The sequence below is a fragment of the Bactrocera tryoni genome, chromosome 3 (genome assembly GCF_016617805.1).
Source record: "Bactrocera tryoni isolate S06 chromosome 3, CSIRO_BtryS06_freeze2, whole genome shotgun sequence".
NCBI classification, from domain to species: domain Eukaryota; kingdom Metazoa; phylum Arthropoda; class Insecta; order Diptera; family Tephritidae; genus Bactrocera; species Bactrocera tryoni.
The window spans coordinates 71437456-71465205 of record NC_052501.1 but is presented as its reverse complement, the minus strand read 5'-3'; the positions used below and the strand labels follow the sequence as shown (position 1 = coordinate 71465205).

The 27750-nt window shown below is 34.0% G+C and overlaps 1 protein-coding gene across 2 annotated transcripts in view; it reads right to left on the bottom strand.

Annotated features, from left to right (window-relative positions):
* LOC120772850 (D-beta-hydroxybutyrate dehydrogenase, mitochondrial) overlaps positions 1-27540 on the bottom strand; it is a 95707-nt gene extending 68167 nt beyond the window's left edge. The window contains exons 1-3 of one of the 2 annotated variants that reach the window (XM_040101665.1): positions 27444-27540; positions 24833-24911; positions 8096-8341 (exon numbers count right to left, since the gene is read on the bottom strand). In XM_040101665.1, coding sequence (XP_039957599.1) covers positions 8096-8341; positions 24833-24856 — 270 coding nt within the window. In that variant the 5' untranslated portion in view covers positions 24857-24911; positions 27444-27540. Of the gene's footprint in view, positions 1-8095; positions 8342-24832; positions 24912-27232; positions 27320-27443 lie in introns of those variants that run through there. The other variant, XM_040101666.1, reaches the window with a different exon arrangement.
* Positions 27541-27750: the final 210 nt, after the last annotated feature.

The following is a 27750-nucleotide window of genomic DNA, read 5'->3' as shown; positions in this document are numbered from 1 at the left end:
ATAAGACTTTGTTCATAATATCAAAATTCTTAATTTATTCTTCAAAATCTTTGTCGTTCCCAGAAAGTAATCTCCGTTGGTTTCCATACACGTTTGTCAACGCTTTTTCCTATCCTTGAAATAGCTGTTAAAGTCACTTTCCGGAATAGCCTTCAATACGCGTAGCGATTTGCGTTTAATATCTTCAATTGACTTTCAATTGACTGCAAACAGTTTCCTTGAAGCGATCTTTCGAGTTTATTGAAGAGCCAGAAATTCCACGGAGTTAACTTAGGCGAATACAGTGGTTGTCGCGCGAAATTATGCAAAAAACTCACGAAGAATCAATGCAGTTTGCGACGGTGCTTTATCGTGGTCCAAAAACCAAGTTCCCGACCCATATTTCCGAACTCTTTTAAGATTAGCTTCGCTCAAATAACGCATAACAGTCAAACAGTATTCCTTGTTGATAGTTTAGTTGATCGGAAGGTATTCGGAGTGCACCCCAACGCGATAATCGAAGACAACTGTCAACATAACCTTCATTTTTGGCCAGCTTTGACGGGACTTTTTCGGCTTCGGCTAACCTTTGCCGCGATACTCGGTCGATCGATCGTCTGTTTCCAAGTCGTAAGCATAGATCCAAGTTTTATCGCCAGTAATAATACATTTCATGGTAGTCGGAATGCATTGTTTAACAGGCGTCCATGCGACGCTGTTTTTCGAAAAAAAAATTAGTAATTTTGGAACCAATCTTGCGTTCAATTTCTTAGACCCAAATAATCTTTCAAAATGGTTTTCAGTGATGCTTCCGATTTTCCATCGATACCAATAACATTTCTGACTATTAATCGTCTATTCTCAAGTACCGGTGCAATTATTTTATTGACGTGTTGATCATCAGTTGATTTTGTTGGCCGCCCTGGACGTGGTTCGTCGTCAATGCGTTCTGGACCCTATTAGAATAACTTCTACGTATCAAAAGCACTTGCACGCGACAAGTAGTTATCTCCGAAAGCCTCTTCCAACATGCCGATCTTTTTGTTTGAATGAAGTGATCTGAGTTTATCGTGCGATTTAAGAATTTCACGCCTTTCTGTTATAATTATAACAGCATAGACTAGCCCTGTTTTTTGGCTATCTTATCTGCTGTCATAGCTCGGTTTCACATAATGTCTTCCAACATAACATTATATAAAATGTTTGAACACCATTTATGATGTTAGAACTGAGCACCTTCGATAGTCCAATAATAATTATATCGCTTTATCGATTTAGTCTTTTTGACTATCTCATCTTCTTTGAATAAGTAAGTAGTAGGGATCAATAAACAGTTGCTGGAATAATTAGGTATTTCTGTGTTCGAAAATACAATTCCTCTTCTTCTTGATGAGTTCTAACCTTTAACATATTCCATGCGATCTTCACCTTAAACTTATTTTATTTATGATGATTATAAGTTCTTGTCTTATCTTTAACTTTAGTATACTCTTTGGTGAGACTTTTGTTATTCGCAGCGTGTGCATAAGTGTAATCGAACAAATGTTGGATCCCACAAGTTTCAAGTTGACATATGGTAGAGTTAATAACATCTTTATTGGCGTAGACACCGCTTCCGGAGTTATAGCCTAGTCTATTTGGCGTCGATTGGAGATTCCAAGTGAATCCAGTTCCCTCTCGACCAGGTCTTTCAAACGTAGTGGATATCTCGAATTATTTTCTCCAGCAGTAGATTGAAGAAGTTGTACGATAGGCAGTTGCCTTGTCTGAAACCTCGTTTGATTTCGAACGGCTCGAAGAGGTATTTCTCGATTCTGACTGAGGATGAAGCCTTGTGTAGAAGTTCACGCAAGTGAGGAAAGTTCTCTGAACACCATTCACTTGAAAGTGGCCATCTTTGGAAGTGGATTCTTTTACATATGGCGCAAGCAGCTCACGACTTCCAATCTTAGAGCAAGTCTTCTGTGGGTAGCCAAAAAACATCCGTTTGAAGGCGAGCTAAAGTGTTGTGCGCTGAATTTAGGGTTCGCCATATATAAAAGCATCTCCAATGAAAAGGACAACATAGCCTCGGATTTTATAATTGCGTTTTTTATTAGAAAAATTACCATTTTTAGGCGGAGGGAAATATCACAACTGGTTTCGTATACCTTACAAGGCTTTCTTCATTCCTTTTCAGGTCACCAGTGTATCAAATTCCATAAATAATGGTGCAAGCATCACTACTGTGCTGTGTGCGACTAAAAATATTAAATAGTTTCTATTCTTACCTATCTTTGGAGGTATTTAATCTGTATAAACCATAAATATACAAACGTATTTGGTTTCTATTTTCAGTTAATAATTGAAGCTCCACAATTTGTCTTCAAAAATACTCACATGATTCTCATATACAATACCAAATAATTACAATAGCAATTTATGTAGTGTTATTGACCAAGCCGACGACTCAATTGCTCTGCGGTTTAGACGCCACATAGCATCTACATTATAATCATAGGCTTATTAAACAAACCATGGAATAATCAAGCGTTAGCAAGGCACTCATGCAAACCGACTAAGTAAGTAAGTACCGTAAGCTGTTGACCAAATAGCTATCGCCGAATCGGTATGGAATTACAGCAGTGTATGCTGCGACACAAACAATTGAAAATAGTCTGGTCAGATGCCGTTATAAAAAGTTCATAACAATTCTAAGATTGTCTAGTATATTTGAACTTGAGTTAGCATGTGTGTGTAGGTATTTATAAACAATTGCTCTAAGTCGACAAAGGAGTTGAGCATATACACATATGTGTATATGTATACTAGGGTGGGTACAAAAAAGTTTTTTTTTCGCTTCATACTCCGAAAAATTGGTCACTTTATTCTAAAAAAAAAACAAATTAGTTCAAAAAATTCGGTCCAAGCATGTGCGTCTTTTCTTGATGGAAAGGTTTCGGCTGTTCACTTTCATATTTGTCACCTGCACTGGATACACCTTTAATAAGCTTGAAACAAAATTTGTAGCAATCCGCAGACAAAGCTGTAGACGGTATAAAAAGAAGTGTATATAAATTATCAGCGTGGTGAGCTGAGTCGACTGCTGAGCTGATGTCCTTCTGCCTATCTGACAGTAATTCTATCTTAATGTACCCAAACTAGTCCCTTAGTTTTTGAGATATCGATCTGCAATTTTGCACACGTTCTTTTCTCCTCAAGTAACTGCTTATATGTTAAAACCGACGATATTGCACAACTATAGCATATAGCTGCCATACAAACTGAACGATTTGAATCAAGTGCTTGTATGGAAAAGTTCTTCACTTGACGAGATATCTCCACAAAATTTTGGTATGAGGTATTATCCAAGGCAACGGTACACCTTCTGAAGAAATTGTTCAGGTCGATTGGCTATAGCATATAGCTGCCATACAAACTGAGCGATTGGAATCAAGTGCTTGTATGGAAAACTTCTTCACTTGACGAGATATCATCATGAAATTTGGTACGATGTATTATCCAAGGCAACGGTACACCTTCTGAAGAAATTGTTTAGATCGGTTGGCTATAGCATATAGCTGCCATACAAACTGAACGATTGGAATCAAGTGTTTGTATGCAAAACTTTTTCATTTGGAGAGATATCTTCACGAAATTCGGTATTTAATATTGTTTAAAGTAACGGTATAATCTTCCAACAAATTGTACAGATCGGTTGGCTATATCATATAGCTGCCATACAAACTCACTGATGAAATGCAGACAAGATGCCTAACAATCAATTTTTCTAAGCATAAAGTAAAAAAATAATAAATTTTTTGACCGACCCTAATGCATACATATGTATTAAAGGGTGGTGTGTGCATGTGTGTTAGAGCTGACAATCAAATGAGGTTTCATGACAATAATATCCTTTAGTTATTTTAGGCTAACCACTTACTATACGATATTATGTATAAATATATACATACATGTCTGTATATATGTATATACATATGTACAAACGTACAATTTAGGGTTACACATGTCTATTTCTACATACATATGTATGTATGCCACTTATGGCAGAGGAATGTGCGCACTTTTGTATGTGCTTAAGTGCTTATTGTCGTAGCTTAAGTGGCCAGGCGGTCAGTCGATTACAAGTGTTGTCATGCTGGCAAAATACCCTCTATAGTATGTATATATACACACATATAGAGGTAAATAGCCTTTTCTAAATATGTATGTGCGTGCTCATGCCTATTCGGTAGCATATCCAAATTTAGGTTCGTTAGCTGCTGTGGTCACTTTAGATTTGCCTTGAGTACGTCCACCAGCCGGCTTACTAACAACCATATTTGCAAGAGCTAGTTGTGGCAATTGAAAAGGATATTTTTATTGGCGGAGTGTTTTGTAAGCGGCATATGAGTTGAAGCTATGAGCATCACTTCCACTACGATATATTTTTAGAAAATTTTCATTTGCTTAAGTTAAATTTGACAATTCTCTTTCAATACTTTCTTTATCAGCTGGTTTAATGAGATAAAGTTTCGATGCTTGGTCTCATTGAAGGGCGTTTATAAATACGATGAGTATAAAAATTGATTACAGAAAGCCGACAACTTTGTCAAAATTGTTGTTTATAATCTCCGTAATTACTTATCAAGAGCACTGTCTTTCTCTGGAACTGTTGAGCTCGTTAATTGCACGTCATAACCTCACACTCTATGCCAACGACATACGGTACTATCCGACCAAAACGGAAATTTTTAACCAGCTAGGTGCGTAGGTAGGTAAAGCGGCTGCCTCACGACGTATCTAGGCCTAGACGAAACTCATTGTCTCCTCTTTGCACCACCCTGTGCTTCTGATGGACTTCTGAAATCCAGTTAATGATTCGAAACTCCTGTCGAGTTCTTCAATTTTACTTAAAAAAGTATTTGCTGACATTACAACAATAACATAAGCATCTCGCTCTTTCCGTCTCGTTAATAGGTCTGATGAAGTTAATTCGACACGTTGTTAGATCGTATATCTCTCCATAATTAAATAGCAAACCTTACTGAAGAGAAATGTTAAAAGAGTGGGAAAGAATATGGTGTCGTTTGCTGTCCCTATATGCCAATATCGATGCTGACACGTTATTACTGTTAATGGATAAGGGAACTTAGTAAATAAAGCCAACTGCTCATAATATTTTAAATTGTGATTTAGGTTTAATAGAAATGAAAATGATCCGAAATTTGTAGGAGAGTTGGAGTATTTTTCTCAGATCCCTAGACTACCAGATGCTGATACTCACTCATAATTACTAAGATTGGAGACGGAAAGTGTTACAGAGAGCTTACTACTCGAATCTCATGCTCGGCTTATCAGTTTTAAGTTTCTTGTACGTCATCGAATGCGAAGAAAAATGAGTCAAATATCATCACTCAACAGCAAGTTTTGTGAAGACATCTCACCAAATATAAAAGTTTACCATACAAAGACTTGATTTTGATCGGTGAGTTTTCATGACTACTATATGCTGTAGTAGTCCGATATTGGTGTTTTCGACAAATAAGCAGCTGGCTTGGGAGAAAAGGAAGTATGCCAAATTTCAGACTGGTATCTAAATAACTGAGTGACTAGTTCGCTTATATACTGGCATATAGATGGACATGGCTAAATCGACCCAGCTATTCACGCAACTCCTGGTAGACATATGTGTATAAGTAATACCCAATTACTCCCCTTCTTCTTCTTTACTGCCGTAGACACCGCTTGCGCGATTATAGTCGAGTTCAAAACAGCCCGCCAGTCGTGCCTTCTTTTCGCTACGTGACGCCAATTGGATATTCCAAGCGAAGCCAGGTCCTTCTCCACTTGGTCATTCCAATGGAGTGGAGGTCTTCATCTTCCGTTGCTTCCCCCGGCGGGTACTGCGTGGAATACTTTCAGAGCTGGAATTTTTTTCTGGGTGTATAAATTCCACATCCAAAATAATAACCATTGCTCAGGATATATAAAAATATTTAAATAATGCGAGAGATTTTATAAAATTCCTAAGCTTTTTCTATCCTTAAATAAAGAGTTTACGAAAAGTGGAAGATATCCAGTATCAATAAAGAAAAGTCTTGACATACACAATGTTCTTATATTTTATCGTTCAGCAATACTTTTCTCTGATTTCGCTTAGATTAGTTCCAAAATATGAGGCCTCAGAGGCATGCGCTTTGTGTGGACCATAGCCAGATGACTACCTTAAAGTAATTTTTTGCTCAGATGATATACCGATACTTTACTTCGTCTTTAACATCTATATATGCTTTAACTCAACCCCTGAACCATTTTGGGAAGTTCGTGCGTATTGCTTTTCCGACGATACCGACCAACTCTTGTACCTAGATAATCTTCGTTTAGATGTTTCTCAATCAATCAATGAGCGAGGTTGGCTGGACAAGCTTAGAAAAATATATTTTTACTGTCAGCCTGACAACTTTGGTATATATAAACTCTTTATCGCAGCATCATATCATCCCCTCTTACATTCCAATCGTCTTACTACTCCTATTAGTCTAAAAGTGGCCACTATACTCTCCACTGTCACGGCAGAGACCAAAATCGTGACAGAGACAAGCGCTATGATAGTAGCGTCAGTTACTGGCAGTTGGCCTTTGTTGAATTGTTACAACTGACGTATAGTGCGGTAATCTGCGTCTGCTGGCAACTCCTGTCACTGTAGGCAGCTCTATAACACGGCCACCAACACTTGCCATAGTTAGTCTAGTTCAGACTTAAATATTTTTTTAATCAATATTTGAAATTCTATGGATTTGCATATGACACTCATTGTGGCTACCAGGCGTTTTCAACTGTCGATTCAAAAATAGTTAAAGCGAATGAGAGAAAGTGCCGCATGTGTGTCAAGATGTTGACTGCATGTCGCACATAACACTAAGGAAGTTAGAGAGTGCGATAAGGCCCAAAAATGCATATGATTAGAGAACAGTAAACAATTTAAATAAGAACAAACATTTTTTTGCAATTTAGCAAGATTTTCGTTTGATATTTTTAACTTTTGCACTTCGGCATAATCAAGTTCCTTTAACCATAGTTCAGGTTTTTTGTTTTTCTTAATTTGCCTATAAACACTTCAAATTCTCACCCGCTCTATTGCTCTCTGAGGCTTAAAGCGATGTATAAAAGTGTTGCTCAGTGCAACGTTCAGCCTATTTAGACACATTCAACGCCAATAAAATTGGAAAAAAATTATGAAATCCATAAAAAGTTAACAGTTGTGTGCAAATGAAAACAAGTAAATAAATAAATATAGGTAAATACACATAAAATGTATAACTGCAAATATACATAAAATATTTTACCGTTATTTTTATTTGTCGCATAATTTAATACTTCTTTGTAACACAGCTACATATTTATTTGTGACTCAATTTTCGTATTTATTTCCATTTTATTGACATTCATGTTTTTGCACAGAATTTCATGTCAGTATGTGTTTACATATTATTTATACGATTTGTTATGCGAAATATTTTATATTTACGATTTGTTTTTTAATATCGTGTTTATTTCATTTTGACCATGAATTCTGTGCACTTCGCTACTTTTTATTACTTTGACAGTCGTTGCTGGGCTATTTTGATTGGATTGGCTATAAATAGCGTTGTGTTGCATAAAAAAAATTATTTTGATGCGCGTAAGTGCTTTTTGCTTGAGTTGATATATTTAGCTATATATATTTTTAAATAATTTTTCTTCCTAATTTATGTTTTGAGATTTTTAAATTTTTTTTTGAATTTTTTGTTGTGAGATTTTTTAATTTTTTTTTTGAAATTTTGGTTTTGTATTTTTTTTTATTTATTTTTTTATATATTTCGATCGGAAGATTACACGTCTGAATTTTTTTCATATTACTCGTTTTGCATTTTTTTGAAAATTTTATATTTTTTATAATTTTTATATTTTTTATATTTTTTTTATATTTTTTTTATAATTTTTGTTTTCCATTTTTTTGACTTTTTGATTTTTGTTTTTGCTATTTTTCTTATATTTTTCCCATTTTTATCATATTTTTTATTTTCTTATTTCTCATATATATTTTCTTTTAAACTCATTTTGCTACTAAACTTCTTACTTAATTTTCACTCACCTTAACGAAATGATAGAAGAGCACCGCTCCAACAGTGGAGAGTGCAAACCAAACGAATACCGCAAACGTGGAGACATGTGAAATGTCCAATGCGTGCAACAATGTTGAGATAATCAATGCGGCAGCATGACAGAACAGGAATGGCAACAATAGACGCTCCAGAATGTCCCATGGAATTTCGGCAGACTTTTGTGGCAGCACTGAAATGGAGCCGCGGCGCAGAGAGGCGCGTCGTGATGCACGGCGCTAAACATGTAGAAAAAAAAAATGAAGTAAAAAAAATTAAGGTGTAAATTGAATACAAAGTTGTAATAATAAAAATTGTTAGTTGATAAGATACCTAGCGACTAAATTAGGTACTTTGTACTACAAGATAGAGGTTCCAAACCTTGAGGCTAAGTTAGTTTAGTTTACAATGGCTGATTCTCACGTCTTAAATAGACCTACAGGTCTTATGTAGTGTCATCTGGAGGTTCATTATCAATACCAGCTGACGTTTACGTTAAGTAGGAAGACCGACGCGCGTTTTTCGAAGCTCAACAGAGATTTTATAGCTAATTCTGATGTCTAATACTTCATCCAGTTCCTTAAACTATCTCTTAGAAATTTAGATAAGGCCAGGAGAAGCAGAGAAGGTGTTCCAGCGTCTATCTAATGCCTACTTTCCTGCAATTTCTACATGTTCCATTATTAATAATGCCTATGTGGCTCGCATGTGTTGCTGGTAGTTTGTGACTTGCTATTAGGCCAAGAGCCATCCTGCAGTTATTTCGAGATCGTGTTAGTAGAAAGATGACGTGCCGTTCCTGTGAAAGTCGGGTCTACATAACCGGAACGGACCCTTTTTATCCGGTCAAGGACTGTCAACTCGGCAGAATTCTGCCGCTATAAAAACAACAAAGCTTGCGTGATTTCCTTCCGCCGCCTTGTGTATGATCTTCAGTTATATCTCGTCTGAACTTCACTCGATTATGAAAGAAGCTTTTAAAAATGAAGACAAATAGAAAGCTCAGTTCATTGCCATTTTCAAATTTATGCGGTTTCTAAGTTAAATCGATGACGATGGAGCATACGTTCCATTGCCAGACCATGAAGAAGCTCGAATAGCAATTACCCTTCTGCAGAAAAACAAAGCGGCGGGGGCCTATGGATTACCAACCGAGCTATTCCAATGTGGCGGCAAATAACTGATAAGGAGCATGCGTCAGCTGCTTTGTAGAATATGGTCGGACGAAGGCATGCCCGATGATTGGAATTTAAGTGTCCTCTGCCCAATCCACAAAAAGGAAGACCCTGTAAACTGCGTCAACTACCGTGGGATAAGCCCCCTCAACATCGCATATAAGGTTCTATCGAGCATACTGTGTGAAAGATTAAAGCTCAATTTCAACAAACTGATTGAACATTACCAGGTGGCTTTAGGCCTGGAAAATCAACAACTGACCAGATATTCACCTTGCGCCAAATCTTGGAAAAGACCTTCAAAGAGAGCATCGACACACACCACCTCTTCTTCGATATTTGAGTTGCTTTTCGCAGCAGAAAAAAGAGTGTGAATTTGATACCCCGCAAAACTATTACGGCTGTTTGAGCTGCCGTTGAGCAATACCGAAAGCTCTGTCAGAGGAAGGACCTCTCCAAGCCGTTCGATACCAAACAAGGTTGAAGGCAAGGCGACTCCCTATCGTGCAACTTCTTCAATCTACTCTTGGAGAAAATAATCTGCGCTGCAGATCTGAATAGAGAAGGTACAGCTTTCTTTAAGAATCTACGTACGCTGATGATATTGATATCATTAGCCTAAACAACCGCGCCGTTAGTTCAGCTTTCTCCAGACTGAATAAGGAAGCGAAGCAAAGTGGTAGGATAGTGAACGAGGGCAAGAATAAATATCTCCAGTTATCAAACAAATAGTCGTCGTACTCGCAACTTGGCTCCCACTTCACTGTTGGAAGTCATAACTTCGAAGCCGTAATTCGTAATTTCGTCTACTTAGAACCAGCATTATTATCAACAAGAACAACTTCAGCCTCGAAATCCAATGCAGAATAACTCTTGGCAAGAAGTGCGTCTTCCGACAAAGTAAGCGATTGAGAAGTAAAGTTCTGTCTTGACGAGCAGAGACCAAATTCTACAAGTCGCTCATCATCCCCGTCCTGCTATATGAAACAGAGCCATGGACGTTGACAATATCTGATGAGTCGACGTTGCGAGTTTTCGAGAGAAAGGTTTTGTGGAAGATTATGATCCTTTGCGCATTGGAAATGGCGAATACCGCAGTGTATGGAACGATGAGATATTCAACGACACTGGCATAGTTCAGCGAATCAAGAGATAGCAACTACACTGGCTTGGTCATGTTGTCTGACTGGACGAAAGTACTTCAGCTCTGAAAGCATTCGACGTAGTACCCGCCGGGGGAAGCAGAAGAAGAGGAAGATCTCTACTTCATTGGAAGGACCAGTTGGAGAAGGACCTGGCTTCGTTTGAAATATCAAAATGGCGCCACGTAGCGAAAAGAAGAAACGAGTGGCGCGCTGTTGTTAACTCGGCTATGATCGCGTAAGCGGTGTCTACGCCAATAAAGAAGAAGAAGTGTAAGGCTAAGAAGTTCGTCTGGCCTCAGTTTCACCAACGACACAAGGTTTTTTGATGCCATGGTTGACAAAAGGTTATATCTGCTCTTCTTTCGCAATTAAACTTATGTACTTATAACCGGAAACTGATTGAAGTTTTCACCGCGAGTAATTTATTTTCTTACATATCCTAAGTTTCAGAGGCATTAGATTACAGGTTCCAGACTAAGGTTTAGAGCCATTAGATTACAAGTTTATTTATGGCTGTTGATAAAAATCTTGATACTTTCTCGAAGTTTTTTTATAATATAACTGAAGTTAGCACACACTTTTTAGTAGTCTACAAAAAAGAGCTGTGAACGGCTGAGCCGAAGTGTAATCAAACTAAGAATACGAGTACTACGTTATTGAATTCAAGAGGAGTGCAGGGTGGTTCAGAGGACATAATAGTGTGAGTGGGTTTTTCGGTGGTCACACAATGAGGCGTCTAAAAGTCATCAGTCATTAATTCCACCCATCTGACAGACGGCTGCGTTAATGCGGATTAACTGCGCACTTAATCAGATCTAAATTTGTAGATGACAGACGGCAGCTATGCGGGTTTGATGGCTGTAACTGCTTAAATGCTTTATTTGAAAATCTTATAAATTTTTCAGCCATTTAAAAATGCAAAATTTAACCAGCTTAATTTCGAGCAATTAAATTTTGACCAATATTTATTAAACACATTCATCAAATATTTGAAAAAATTTAATTTAATTTTTTCGTGAATACAAATTTTATTACACGAATTACTAAAATAATTTCCGACAGTTTTTGGCGCAATTAAAAATAAATCCATCGCCAACGAGTCTAAACCGCAACTATACTATGCATTTATATTAACAGATATAAAAATATTTGCACAAATATATGCCAATATATTTACAAATTTACCATTTCGCGCATATTTATGCTGTGTAAAACGATAAAATCAGGCAGCACTAACCAAATGGCTGCCATTAAAGACCCTAATGTTTATATAGCTATATAGTTTTAATGGACATTTTGTGTGTGTTTAGCCAAATATTCGAAATATATGCTAACCATGAAACCAAATTATATTTATTTATATTTTTTGTAAACACTTTGGTTTTTTTATTGCCTTTAACTAAAGTAATTAGTTAATAGGCGAAAAATTTTCAACGATTGTGAATCACTTAAGCTTTAAACATTATATAAATCTTTTGGAATATTGATATGGAAATGGAAGTTAAATTTAAAATTTAATAATAAAAATTAAAGAATTCAAAAAAGTATGACGTCCATCAAAAGTGCAGCATTGATTGATAGTTTTGCAAAAAGTCAGACCGACGAATTGAAATTCTGACATTTGGTATCGCTTGGCTTGAAAATGTAGTCTTCGATTCTCCATATTTCCTCATGAAAATTTGCACAGACTATTTTTTCAAGGGAACGGTATAATATTTAAATAAATTTGCTCAGATCGGATCACTATCAGATATAGCTACCATATAAATTTACCGATCCAAATCCAGACCTTGTACGACAAACTTTTTTATTTGACAAGCTAACTTTACAAAACTCATTACAGTTTGTTGCCTCAAGTAGCGGCATTTTTTTCGGAGAAATTAGTCAGATCGGTTTACTATAGCATATAGCTGCCATACAAACTCATACAACAAAATTTAGACCTTGTATGGCAAACATTTTTATTTGACGAGTTATCTTTACGAAATTTGGTGCAAGTCATTGCATTAGAAAACGGTATAATCTCCGAAGAAATTATTCAGATCGGTTTACTATAGCATATAGCTGCCATACAAACTCATTCATCAATATTTATACCTTGTATGGAAAACTTTTTTATTTGATAAGTTATCTTTACAAAATTTGGTGCAAGTTATTGCATTAGAAAACGGTATAATCTCCGAAGAAATTATTCAGATCGGTTTACTATAGCATATAGCTGCCATACAAACTCATACATCAATATTTATACCTTGTATGGAAAACTTTTTTATTTGATAAGTTATCTTTACAAAATTTGGTGCAAGTTATTGCATTAGAAAACGGTATAATCTCCTTAAAATTCAGTAAGATCGGATTACTATAGCATATAGCAGCCATACAAACTCATCGATTTAAATTCAGACCTTGTATGGCAAACTTTTTAATTTGTTGAGATATCTTCACGAAATTTGGTAGAGATTATAATCTTTAACATCGCTATAATAGTTGAAGAAATTATTCAGATCGGATTACTATAGCATATAGCTGCCATACAAACTCCTCGTTCAAAATCCAGGCCTTGTATGGCAAACTTTTTTATTTGACAAGTTATCTTAACAAAATTCGCTACAGTTTGTTTTCAAAACCAGGGGTATAATACCATAAGAAATTATCCAGATCGACTTACTATAACATATAGCTGCCATACAAACTTACCGATCCAAATAAGATTTTCTTAAGGCATATTTTACCTCACTTACAGGTTAGCTAACGGTTATAATGTAATCTATTTCAATCACAAATACAACTACAACTCCACCAAAAACAAAACACGCAAAATGCCAAGTCCATAACTGTGTATGTCACTCGTCAATGCTGAGCAATAAAAAACTCGTCAATGCCAAAATCAAATTAACACATTACTTTAACGTTCCAATAGCAGCAAAACAAAAAAATTGGCAAAACAAAAAAAAAAATTAGCAAAACAATAACAAAAAGCGGGCTTTGCTCATGGCTCGCTATCAAAGCAGTTTATTTAACTTGACCAACACGATGGCGTGTTTTTTTTTAGTTACGCAATAAAAGCGAGCCAAATAAATTGCATACCCACGATAGCGATCAAGCGCAAATGATTATTAAATTTGTTAAAGCAAAAAAGTTTTGTTTACTAAAGTGAAAATGTTTATGGAAAAAACATTTTTTTGTTCTCGGTAATATCACTCATTTCCCCGTATAAATGTTTGTGTGTGGGTGCTGGAACAAATTTAATACGTTCCATTTGAAATACACACATACACGTTTTCTTATATATAGTCACTAGTATATGTATACATATGTTTGTATGTATGTGTGCACATGATTGTATCTTTATGTTTGCATATGAACATATGTTAGTATATATTTTAAAGTTTTAATTACACGTGCATTTAGTGTTTTTTTTCTGTTTCATTCAATTAAATTTGTTTTTCGTCTGTCCATCATTTGCACTCGTTTTGTCGATTAAAGCTAAAATCGTTCTGACATATTGCCCCGCCTGCTAATGACTTGAGTTTTTATGGGTTTCCAGCTAAATGGTTGTAAGTATGTGCGTGTATTTGTATTTCCTTTGATTAGTGGCAGCGTCAAATGCCAATAGTTTTCCTAAATATATCATGAAAACACTACGCAAGTGGAATGAAATTGTGAAATATTCGCCAATTGACGAAGCGAAGAGAAAACAAGAAAATACGTTAACTTCGAGTGTGGCGAGGCTACAATACCCTTCACGGTTGCGCTCCTTTTAATATAGAATAATATAAAAACATCTTTAACTCGATTTTGAACCGTCAGTTCGTATGACAGCTATCTGTTAAAGTCGGTCGATATAAAAAAAATGTTCGAAGGTTGTAGCCTTGGCTTAGACAACAACCCATACCGAATTTTTTGCAAATATATTATCAAATAAAAAGGATTTCCTTTCAGCATCTTGATTTGTAGTGTCAGTTTGTATTTCAGCTACATGCTGTAGTGTTCCGATATCCGTGATTCCGCCAAAAAACCAGAAAGAAAAAGATATATGCAAAATTTCTGATCGATATATCAAAAACTGAGGGACTGGGGTGCCTATATAGCTACCCACAGAAAGATAGACAGACGGGCATATCTAAATTGACTCAGCTCGTCATGCTGACTATTTATATAAGGCATACATAGATAGGGTATTTCACGTTCTCTTCTAAGCGTTACAAACTTCATGGCAAACTTTATTTATTCTGTTTAGGGTAATAAGAAATTGGCCAACAGTCCAATAGCTGTGGATGATTGGTAAGAAGTCTGCATACATTTGAGATCAGTTTCGTCCAGAATTTTATATTAAAAAAATATATATATATTAATTTCACTTCCATAACATTTTTAAATTTGATTCCTAAAATTTTATTTTGCTTTTCTCTAAAAATCACAGCGTTGTTTGAATCTGCAAGATCTAGTAACATATGAGTTTACTATTTCGCGAAATCTCAATGTCTGGGGATAGAAGCTGAATATGTGTAGGTTTTAACTAACTATCGAGCTTCTTAAAAGGCCGGAAGTTTTAGGGATTTCACAGGACAATTTCCTTAGTTAACAAAAAATTCATCCAAAATGTATCTATCTTATCTACAGTCTATAACGCTCAAAGATCAATAGGAGCGGTAATGAACGTAGTTGGAATTGTTATATTAATTGCCAACGAAGAAATATTGTAGGCAAACCACCCAAAGGCCATTGAGAGGGGTAATGATCGTTAGAAATATTTTAGGTAATCTTTGAAGTTATGATTTTTAATGCTCATCCTAATCTGAAATATTCAACGAAAACGACAAACGTCACTCTGAAAATCTCCGACGAAAAAATGCTATTCACTAACTGCTACTTTGGGCTGAGTGGTCCTCTCAACGAATATTAATAATAATTACGAACGTTCATAATATTTGGTGGAAGTAGTTTGGCATGGACAATAGTTTATTAAACTGTATTTGTGGCGTTTGAAAATTTGTTTTTTTTTTTTTAATCCATATAGACGCTCTTTGAGAGGAAGCTTTCAAAGTAGTGCTACAAGTATTTGTATAGCATAGAAATATTTCACATTCCAATAATTCAAATAACGTGATTAAGCAACAGATTCGCATTAGAGGTAGCAGAAAGAAAGGTTTGGAGACTCTACAAGTTGAATGAAGCATGAATCTACTGTGAAGACTTAAATAAAAAACTTAAATTAATAATTTTTTACTTCGAATAATGGTTTTGATATAAGAAATATTTGGAAAGGATATATACAAGTTTATCTTGTGTTTCTTTGAAGCCGCTTCTGGAATGTAAACGGATTTCAATTGAAGCTTCTTGATTGCAGTAATATACTTCGGTGTTTGGTACTGACGGCAAAAGAGCGATGAAAATAAAAAAAGTTTTCTACAAATAAAAACATTGGCAGGACTAAACCATTTGAAAAAGGCTGGCTACAAAAAGTAGCTCGACGTCTGTGAAAAATTTGATGGACCGAATTAGCATCTGTGATTCTTTCTTGAAACGAAATGTAATCGAACCATTTCTGAATCAAATGGTAACAGGAGAGGAAAAGTAGATCAAATGCGATAATAATGTGCGAAAAAGATCATGGTCCAAGCGTGATGAAACTCAACAAATGGTCGGAAAGCCAGGATTGACGCCTCGAAAGGTTAGGCTGAGTGTTTGGTGGGATTGGAAAGGAATCATCCATTATGAGCTGTTCCAGCCTGATCGAACGATTGCTTCTACATTTCACTGTCATCAACTGATGAGATTGATCCAATCAAAAAACAAAAAAACACGGCAAGAACTGATCAACAAACATGATCCGTCTTCCATCAGAACAACGCTAGACCACACACTTCTTTGATGACTCGGCAAAAACTGGGAGAGCTTGGCCTGGAAGTTTTGATGCATCCAACATATATGTAGCCCTGACTTTGCAACATCTGACTACCATTTGTTTCGGCCAATGCAAAACTCCCTTAATGGAGTAAAGTTGGCCTTAAGAGAAGTCTGTGCAAAATACTTGTCGTAGGTTTTCGCGAGAAACCAGAAAAGTTTTATACTGATGAAATCATGTCTCTAGCGGAAAAATAGCAAAAAGTGGTCAACCAAAATGGTACATATTTGGTACATTAAAGTTGATTATAAATAAAAAAAAATAATAAGTTGAAGCTTGATTAGAAATACGAAAAGACTTTTTCGACTACCCTATATGTACTAATTAATTCTTCTACATGCTTACCGTCTTTTTATCCACTTTAGTATCTTCACTCATGAACAGATGAATCTCCATAATTAGTGAGTAATACAGTAAATTTCTCATAGTTTAAGTATCTGTTCAATATTTAATTCCGCTGCCGTAGAATATTAGTACAAATTTTGTCCAACTTATATGGTAAGCACCATATATGTAGTATTGCTGGTGCTCTAGTCTGGCGCCAGAGCCGAGTCAATATCAAATCAGATAATTATAGTCTGAATGGGACTATATTTCAGATAAGAATTGGCAAGTAATACGTATTATATTATCAGATATGAATAGGTGAGTAATACTACATATTATGAACATAAAGTAAACTGGCAACATAACTTTGACTTTTGACCTGCTTTGTTGTGTTTTTCGGGCTAAGATTCACTTTTGCCACGATATTCAGAAGAAATAAAACATTATATTCATTCACTATATTCATTAATTTGATGTGACATTTGCCACAGATGTCACTGACAGTTCTACCAATCTAAGAAAAAAATATTTAGACGATTAGATTTTCGTGTGAATTTAGCCTTAAAGTCTTACTAATTTTCGCCCACAGCATTATATGAATTATATCATTTAAAATAGTGGTTGAAAATATGTAATAATTCTTCAGTATAAAGCCGTCCATTACATTTCTCAAGTACAAGTGGCATAGTTCTATTTCTCTCCTTTCCTTATCCCTTGGCACGCATTTATTTTAAGAGACAGCTGCATTTGCAGCATTAAATATCTCTATGTGGTGTGCGATATAGAGTATTGAAGTATTTATATCTTTATATATAGAGACTTGTGTATTTCGATATGACTAATGTGAATTTATTTATATTTGCTACACTATTTCTACTTGGGCTAGTTCGAAGCATATCTATATATATGTAGTATACTTGTATATACATATATTATAAGTAAAAATCGTCATTTAAAATGAAAAATATGTAATGTAACATCACTTTTCATAAGCTTACAGGCGAAGAAAACCCGTTATAATATAAGCAACTCGTATAGAAACAAAATTTTCGTTTCGGTTATAAAGTCGTTATATAGTGGTTATGTAGTGGTTATGTATTGGTTATATATTGGTTATGAATTGGTTATAAAACGGTTATAAATTGTTTATATAGTGGTTATGTATTGGTTATATATTGGTTATATCTGAGAGCGGCGGCCTGAAATTTTAGGATATTACATACATAGTATAAACAATTTCGATTTTTTTGATGATACGTTGTTTTGCATTTTAGAAGAAATATTCGTAAGCTTTTCAGCGATTTTGAATAAATTTGTCTCGCAGGCGGCAATCAATTGAATTGAGTGCAAATAAACAAATTATTGGTTCCATATACACACTGAGTGGGAAGATACATTTGGGGAACACATTGCAGGCCCAACGACATATAAATATACAAATTCATTATATATATACATACACATACATCTGTATATACATATACATGTATATGTATATATATACATATATATATGTATATAGTGTGAACTTTCACATTAGTCAATTGCGCTGGTAGCGTCAAATGCGGCACCCAAGTGCGACTGATCGCTGGCCTCTGCAGTTGTTGTAAATAAATAAATACAAATGCTGAACATATTATACCAATACATATATATTTATATATACATATATGTATGCAGCTAATGTATGCTGCCTGCAAACAAATTTAACATAATTTTGAAATATTTCCAAAATCTTTGAATTCATGAATCTCGCCGGCCAAGTAATCCCGACATTTTTCTAAATGTTTCTAAATTTACATTTATTCATTAGCTCGACTTGCTCATTAGCTGTTGCCTTTGTCTTTTTTGCCTTTCATTTTTGATTTTTTTTCATTTGTGTTCTGTTTTTTCGACGCACCATTAATTTTCCACAAACACATTTACATATACACAATACTGTCTCTAATAATATTTTGTTTGTAATTATGCGATTGCTTTATGTGTTTCTAAAATAATTCCAAATGTTTTGATATTTTCGGTTGTATCAACATTTGCATTTAATTTACCGTTGCGCACAGCAGATCGAACAGCATTTTCGAACATTTCAAACATTCTAGAAGATACACTGTTATTCATCAATTGCCAAGAAAATATTATGAAAATGAAATTAAGCGAATTAAAAAAACAAAAAATTATTAAACAAAAATAAGCCAAAAAGAAATTAAGAGAAAAACTAAATGAATATAAATAAATAAAAGTAAAAAATTGTTGGCGTGCCAACAAGTGAGAGATTAGAGAGATGATGGAAATTTCGGCGCACTCAGCTGTTCGATATTAATTTGTAAGGAAAGTCAAAAATAAAAAAATCGAGTATTTTTGCATTTTTTTTTGTACTGGCTTAATTGTGCTTTAGAAAGGCAGTTTTTGTTTCATAATTAAAAAAAAATGATAAAAATTAAGAAGTTAAGTTAAAATAATCTCAATCTATTTTAAATTGAAATTTTATTTTAAAAATTATTTTTATATATATTGTTTTGATTTCAAAGATAGGAAAAGGGTGTTTTTATTAGACATGTGATTTTTAGGAAGAATTTAGCTTTATTATGAAGATAAGATTTAGCTATTATGTTTTAAAAATGATTTCGAGGAAGTGACCACGCAGATATATTCTAGCCGATATATCCAATTTTTGGCCACTCAAAGGGTTACATGGGCTTACGGGTTTAAAAAAATCGATTTTTTACATTTCCTTATTAAATTCTACAATATCTCTATAATATCGTTGTAAATTTTCAAGTTGATTCGAGTAATAGTTTCGGAGATGCAGCCTTGAGAAATTGTGTGCTCGAGGCTAGCTAGGTTAAATGCACTGTCTTTAAATGAGTTGTTCTCGAAACTGTGTTTTTGAACCGATCTTCATGAAATTTGACACACGTCTTTGAGATACAATTCTTAAAGATTCGAAGGACTTTTTTCGGTTACAACTATTTGAAAAAACACACGTAAATTTAAATTTTTTTTTTGAAATGTCTGCCAAAAATCCAATTTTCAGTTCTTTTTCCTCCGTCCAAGTTCTTAGTTTAGACTTTAACAAAAACACACATTTTTTCGAATTAATTCGCATCGTGGAGGCCTTGTCTCAAACCCACAACAAGAGATAAATCCCTCACCAAAAGTTTCGCTCAATAAATTTATTGTTTTATTGGCTATATGACATGTAGCGCCTTCTTGTTGAAACCACAGCTCATTCACAACAAAATCCTCCAATTCATGTAACAAAAAGTCGTCAAACAAGCTTCCAAGAATTCCTTATTGACTGTAACATTATGACCTGCTATATTTTTGAAGAAATAAGGCTCAATGATTCCCTCTGGCCATAGAGCGTAGCCAAGAGTACCTTTTTGAGGATTTGACAGGCTCTCAACAATGGCTTTACCATCTCGGACCCATTCAACCAAAAGTAAATACACAATTCGTGTTAAATTGAGAGTCAGTGACCGTCTTGTTTTGGGAATATTTACCAAACGTGGAAGGCGCTCGATCGTCGTCCGGCTTCAATTCATGCAAGAAGTGGATTTTGTAAGCAAACAAACCAAGATCCTTCCACAAAATTTTGAAGAAAGTTGATAGGTGCAGATACACAGGTCTAATTGTTGCGAATGATGGCGGATGGACTCATTCGGGTCTTCTTTGACACTTGACTCTACAGTAGTAATAGCGTCTCGGTCTGGTAGTTATTATTATCGTAGTTATGTTTGAATAATGGCATAAGAGAGGATCGCATCAGAAATTGATTATGGTCTGATCTAAGTTTTGTAAATCTAGAAAAAATAGCTGCAGTAATTATAATTTAAGTATCCACAAAGTCTCTTATACAAAGTACAAATCTGCTTAGGTGTTTAATTCCTATACCCACCAACTCAGCTGTTTATCGAGAGGTGTGAGGTTCCAGGTGTTTTGGTCTTGATCTCGCAAACGTGGAACAATCCAGAAGAAAGTGTTCAAATGTTATATCTTCCTCCAAGCGGCTTCTGCAACTATCAGTCGGTAAGATTTTTAAGTTTAACACATGGTTACGTATAAAGAAAACGTCCAATTAACACTCTTATAAGTAAGCAAATATTAAGCTTGCTTGCGGCACTAGTTCTCTTTTGAATAACTTACAGCCAGTAGTAACTTAAGACTGCACAAGTACCCAAAGTTCCACAGCCCTTACAAAGTTCTCGCCAGGTTCAGTTGTTCAATAATAATCCACCACACGGCAGCAGAACTCCTACACGAGGGTTCTAACTCCAACGATAGCCACGCTTAGGAAAATTAATAGCTAAGCGACGAAGGCCGATGGATTGCCGGCCGAGCAATACAAACACGGCGGCTTAGAACTGATATGGAGCATTCATCAGCTTCTTTGTAAAATATGATCGCACGAAAGCATGCCTGACGATTGGAATTCAAGTGTGCTTTGCAAAATCCACAAAAAGGGAACTACGCAAACTGAGCCAACTACCGTGGGATAAGCCTCCTCTACAACGTATAAGGTTCTATCGAACGTACTGTGTGAAATATTAAAGCCCACCGTCAACAAACTGATAGGAACTTATCAGGGTGGCTTTAGGTCTGAAAAATGAACAACCTACCAGATATTCACCATACGACACAACTTGAAAAATATCCTTGAAAAGAAGATCGACACATGCCACCTCTTTGCCGATTTCAAAACTGCTTCTGACAGCAGGAAAAGAAATTATGCCTCTATGTCTGAATTTGATATCCCCGCAAAACTAATCCGACTATGTAAACTGACGTGGAGCAAAACCACAAGCTCCGTCAGGATCGGGAGGAACCCGTCCGAGAGACACTAAACGAGGTTTTACACAACGCAACTCCCTCACGTGCAGAGCTTAAGCGAGTAGGTACTAGTACAATCCCCTATAAGAGTATGCAGCTGTTGGCGCAAGGCAATGATCCGCACCGTAACTTCTGCTTTCTTCAGACTGGGTAAGAAAGCGAAGCAAATGGGTCTGCCAGTGAACGAGGGCAAGACGAAATTTCTACTGTTATTAAACAAACAGCCGTAGCAATCGCGACTTGGGTCCCACGTCACTGTTGAGAGTCATAACTTCGAAGTTGAAAATAATTTCGTCAGAGGTGAGTTGCTTTAGACAAGTGTGTCTAACTGTTTGCCGTATTTTTCTAGCAAAGGAGCTGTTTATTTGTCGGAACCGGCGATATCGGACTACTATAACATATAACTGCCGTAAGAACTGAACGATCAAAATCAGTTCTTGTATGGAGACTTCTTTATTTGTGGAGTGTATTCTACCTTCGCTGCAACTAAAGTTTATTCTTTTTCTTGTTATATAATATGTGCACTTAAGTACGTTTTAAATCACTTCATCGACGGTCTTGATGGACGGAAGTTGTGCGTGGCGCGCAACCAATATAACAAATCTCCCACTAGAGCTTAGATTTATGCTGATTTTTATGGCATTTCGCAAGCATTTAGAAATTAATGCGATTTTTATGAATTTGACGATTGTATATGTTTATAATTTCCTATGAAAGCGGCGCAAGTGAATCACATAACATAAATAAACAGTTGATTTTAATGCCAACGCAGCGGAAATGCCCAGTTGATGGCGGCAGAAGCGAAGGAAATTATCTGGCAGCTGTGTATATACTTAGGTGTTTATGTATATATACTATATATGTAAAGAGATATTATATATAGATAGATGTATGTGTACATATTTATATTTATGTATATAAGTCATGTATGTATGCACTTCATGAAAGCTGTGCACTTGCAATCGTTTGCCACCTCGGCACATAAGTGACCCACTTGGCTGTCGGCCATTAAGTGCAGCGCTTGCAAGTCATTCTCTATTTCTCTTTCATTTTTTGTTTGTTGCAATATATAGTTTTTCACTTTCGCACAATTAACTGTAGTATGGCGTCTAGCAGTGGCTAAACAAAACTATGCGAAAGTGCTTTGTGCCGGCCGGCCGGTTTATGGACCGCACATTTACGGGCACAACGGAACACCCATGCGAGTAAATTATGAGTATATGACTGATAATAATTACGCGCATAAATACAGGCAGGCATTCAATTTAATTATTATTTTAAAGCGAATTTAAGTCGTTGCAGCAAAAAAATATTTTTCTTTCAACACTAAATCTATTTAGTAGCGAAAAGTTAGTAGTACCTGCTTAGCCTCTACTAAACGACGTCTATTTAAAATATTTTGCTTTCATTTCGACTTGAATTTATTTCATTAAAATTCTATTATTATAACCTTTATTTTCCATAAATTTGCTTTTGATCTTCGAAATACTAATAGTCGTTGAATATTCTTGCCTTCAGCTGCCTTCATCTGCCTTCCGGCATTTGTGGTTTGCTGGTTCCCAATTAAATTGGGTTAAGAAAACTGCAGCGCTCGCCAAATTTAATTTAGCTTTAATGGAATATGCTATTTTTGGTCCATATGCCAAGGCGAAAAATAGACAGCGACTCAGAATGTATAAACATTATGCATCGTTGGAGACGGTAATGGAATGAGCATGGAAAAATTTATAAGAAAATTTTTTAGGAATTTTAAAGTGACAAGAGCAGTGGATAAGTTCGAGTTTTTGTTAATGGCTGGAGTCTGTATAGTACCATAATTTAGTGATGACATTGCCCTCAGTTTACGACAATTCGTCAAATGCAGAGTTTTACTGGTGTACATGCCGTTCTTGCAACAAGTCCATAATAAGAAAATGAAGGGAGAGTTAATAAGGAGCTTTATTCGTTGTTTTTATTGACCTGCCGTCAGACTCAGAGAATCTGGGTACTTAGATGACTGCAATTCTGAATTGTCTTAAATCTTCGCACCCTTTGCTTTCATTCCACTATAATCTGCATTACCAGAACAGCTGAGCCTAGTTTTGGTTGTCGTTTCTCTACTTAAATACCTTAGAGGGATAAATGGGTGGGAAGGACTCGCTGGAGAAGAGGGGCGGTAAGCTTTTATACGGATGGATTAAAGCAGGGAGGATTATTGGCGTGGTAGACTGTCAGGAACTTTCAATCAGCTCCCGATTTAGGCTTTATGATCATTGCAGCGTCTTCCTAGCGAAGGTGGCCGCTATCAAAGAACAACAAATCTATTGCTACGGAGTGCAACCTTGAGTACACAATCTCAATAACTGCGGTAAGGACATGGGTAAAAGCTCTGTTAGTTTCTTATGGTTCACTTTCGTACTGTTTGGCTTCAGACCAGCTCAGAAAGAGCTGCTCAACTACCCGCAGCTATGTAGTCACAGGGTCTTTTTGGTCCAGGATAAGTCTTAAGAAGACTGAGAACTCTTCGCTCTCAGTAAGGTTCACATTTCGATCGCTGTTAGTGTTTTAACAGGACGTTAGCCGATCGGGATTCAAGCGGTACGATTGAATGTCTTATATGATCTCATAGTAGCGGCAGTGTCAAACACCTAGGCAACCCAAGTAACCCATGCCATGAGTGCCTAAACGGACAGCAGCAAGGGTTCTCTTCCATGAATTTAGAACTGGCTGAGCACCAAACATAAGTCTTATTCGTGAAAATGAAGAATGTGGAAAAAATAATATCGACCAGCATAGGACTTTATCAGCGTACGACCTAGAGCCGTATACAAGAGCCAAATAAAAAGAGTGAACTAAGAGCTTTGAATGCGGCAACAAGGGTGGACCTTTAGACCATACATGTCATAGGGGATATTTAGAATGTCTTGTCACCCCGATGAAGAAATACTTATTCCGGTGCTTCCTTTTAATCGAAATTTTATACTTGTCCTTACTATATATTCTATAAACAAGCTACACACCTTGATGTCTGACCTCCTTTAGCTCCAAGAGCTGAGAAGTTCTTATGCATTGACCTTATAGTTCGGACTTGACATCAAATTATTACTACTTGTTCCTGGTTGGTGAAAAATTCGCCTAGAGAGAAGCTTGTAAACATTGGCTATCCCAATTTTTTTTGTCAATAGAGACGAAGTTTCTATGAGGCAAGCATTATGACCCACAAATTGCAAAAGTAATAACATAAAACGATGTATTTTTGACGTTGATATGATCATTCTGATTGCGCTGAACCAATCAACTTTACATAAATATTTTAGAAATCAATAATAAAATTAAATAAAAGGGTATATGGTACAGAAAACTCACCATAGTATTGTCGAAAACTTGCATATTGCCTGTTTCCTTAAACGCTTATATAAGTATCACTTCACAAACAGCTTAAGTCCTTGAATTTTTGAACGAAGAAAGAATTTTATTAAAAATTTGTTAACATTTAATTTTGATTTAAATTTTTTTATTTTGATAATTTTTTTATGTATCACAATTTTTAATGTATTATACTTCTCAATTATATAACTCTATGTAAAAATTAATTATATATAAAATATAGCATGTAATTTACTTTGATTTGAAAAAGAAGACCAAAAAAAATATTTTATTGGCTTATGTCTGAAAAATATTAATTATTAATTTTGGCGTAGAAAAAATAAAAAAAATTAATATTTGTCTATTTTGAAAATTTCTAACTTTTTCAATAGTGAATATTTAAACTTGATTTACAAAAAAAAATTATAAATATCAATTTTTGAAAATTTTTAAAAATTTGGATAAAAAAAATATATTTTTCTAGTAGTAACTATTAAAATTCGGATTTAAATACATACATATATTTTAATTTAGAAAATGCCTAATAATTTGGATTAAAAAAATTTATATTTTAATTTTTTAAATTTTTTTAATTTAAATTTTTTAAATTCGGATTTAAAAATAATAAATTTTAATTTTAGAAAATTTCTAATAATTTGGATTAAAAAAATTTATATTTTAATTTTTTAAATTTTTTTAATTTAAATTTTTAAATTTTTCCGATCTGGTAGTAAATATTGAAATTCGAATTTAAAAAGAATTTTATAAATATTTTAATTTTTGAAAGTTTCTAAAAATTTTGATTAAAGAAATAATGTTTTAAAATTTCTGCAATTACTAAGAGCAAATATTAAATTTTGATGAAATAAATAAAAATATATTAATTATTGAAAATTTGTAAAAGTTTGTATTAAAAAAAATAAAAAACATATTTAGGATAGGAATTAAAATTTTTTTAAATTATTGATGGTAAATATTGAAATTCGGATTAAAAAAACATTATATTTTATTTTCTTTTAATTTATACAATTTGTAAGAGGCAATATTAAATTTTGAACTAAAAAAAATTAAAAAAAATATATTTTTCAAGTTTTGAAAATTGTTTATTATTAATAATAAATATTGAAATTCGAATTAAAAAATAATTTTTCCATATACATACATACATAAATTAATTTTTTTTAATCTCTAAAAATGTGTAATAAAAAAATTTAAAACAAATTATATATATTAAGTTCTGAAAATTTGTAGAATTATTAATAGAAAATATGTATATATTTTAAGTTTTGAAAATTTCTCAAACCAGTATTAGTAAATATTGTAATTCGAATAAAATAAAATTAAAGTAGATTCATTTTCGAAATTTATTAAAATTTCGAATAAAGAAATAAAAAAGAACTGTTATTTTAAGTTTTGAAAATTTCTTAAATTATTATTAGTAAATCCTAAAACTCGAAACAAAAAAATATTGATTAATTTTTTGTCATTTTCAAAAAAATTGGATTAATTTTTTGTAATTTTCAAAAATATTGGATTAAAAAAGTTCTAAAAAATTAATTATTGTAAGTTTTGAATTTTTTTTAAATTTTTTGTTAGTAAATATTGAAATTCGTATTAAAAAAATATAAATTTTTGAAATTTTCAAAAAATAATTTGGATTAAAAAGTTGGAAAAAAATTATTTATTTTAAGGTTTGAAAAGTTATTGAAATCCGAATTAAAAATATATGTATATATGCTAATTTTTGAAAATGTGGATTAAAAAAATATATATTTTAAGTTTTGAAAAAAAAGAATAAATTATTTATTTTAAATTTTGAAAATTTTAAAAAAATTTTTAGTTAATATTGAAATTTGAATTAAAAAAAAATAATATTCATATGTAAATATATTATAATTTTTGAAATTTTAAAAAAAATTTCGATTAAAAGTTTTTGAAAAATATACATACATACATATTTATTTTATGTTTTGAAAATTTTGAAAGCTATTATTAGCAAATATTAAAATTCGGATTAAAAGAAATTTTACAGATACAAATCTTTATAAATTTCTAAAATAAAAAAAAAAATAATATTACAATTTGAATAAAAACAGTTAATATATTAAAAATTTTCTATTTATGAATGTAATGTTTGAATTAAAAAAATTCATTAATATGAAAATTTTGAAAATTAGTATTCTATAAAATTTGAATTTAAAAAATTTAATAATTTTTTAAAATTTTGCTAGTTATAAGTAGTGAATATTAAAATATAAACTTAAAAATATTATATATTCATTTTTTAAAAATTTATATGTAACTAATATTTTAATATTATTTTCATATTAATTTCACACCCAAATTCTTATTTAAGTGGCATTAATTTATTATTATTTTTTTTTTTTTGATATTGAGAACTTTTTATATCACTAGCAATCATCGAGGGTTCTCATATTTCAAACACAAATATTCCAGACTTTTTTCGAACGAAAAATGCATACGTCTCTTTTTCTGATCATTTTTCTTTGATTTAATTTAGTGTTATTTTTAGCGTCACTAATCGGTTTTTTTAGGTATGTTCGAATAGAAAATAATATTTCACCATAAAATCGAATGATTTTGCACCTACTTAAAAAATGTTTCGAATAAAATAATTTTCTATAAAGTAATTTCCGAATGTTTCGGTTTATAGCGGTTCGGCCGGCCGCCCGATTATCACGTTATGAGTCGCGTCGTCCAACTGCCAAGGCATAGCGGCTAGCGGCCGTGCGTTGCTTGCAGCGCCAACGAATGCGGTAAAATTTGTTGTTTTTTTCTCGGATACCGGTGGCTGGGGGAGCGCCGGGGTGCTGACGAATACGTTGCTATTATGAAATCTGCCGCATAGACGTCATTAAACGGACGGTATCGGCCCACACGAATTTGCTTCGCGCTGT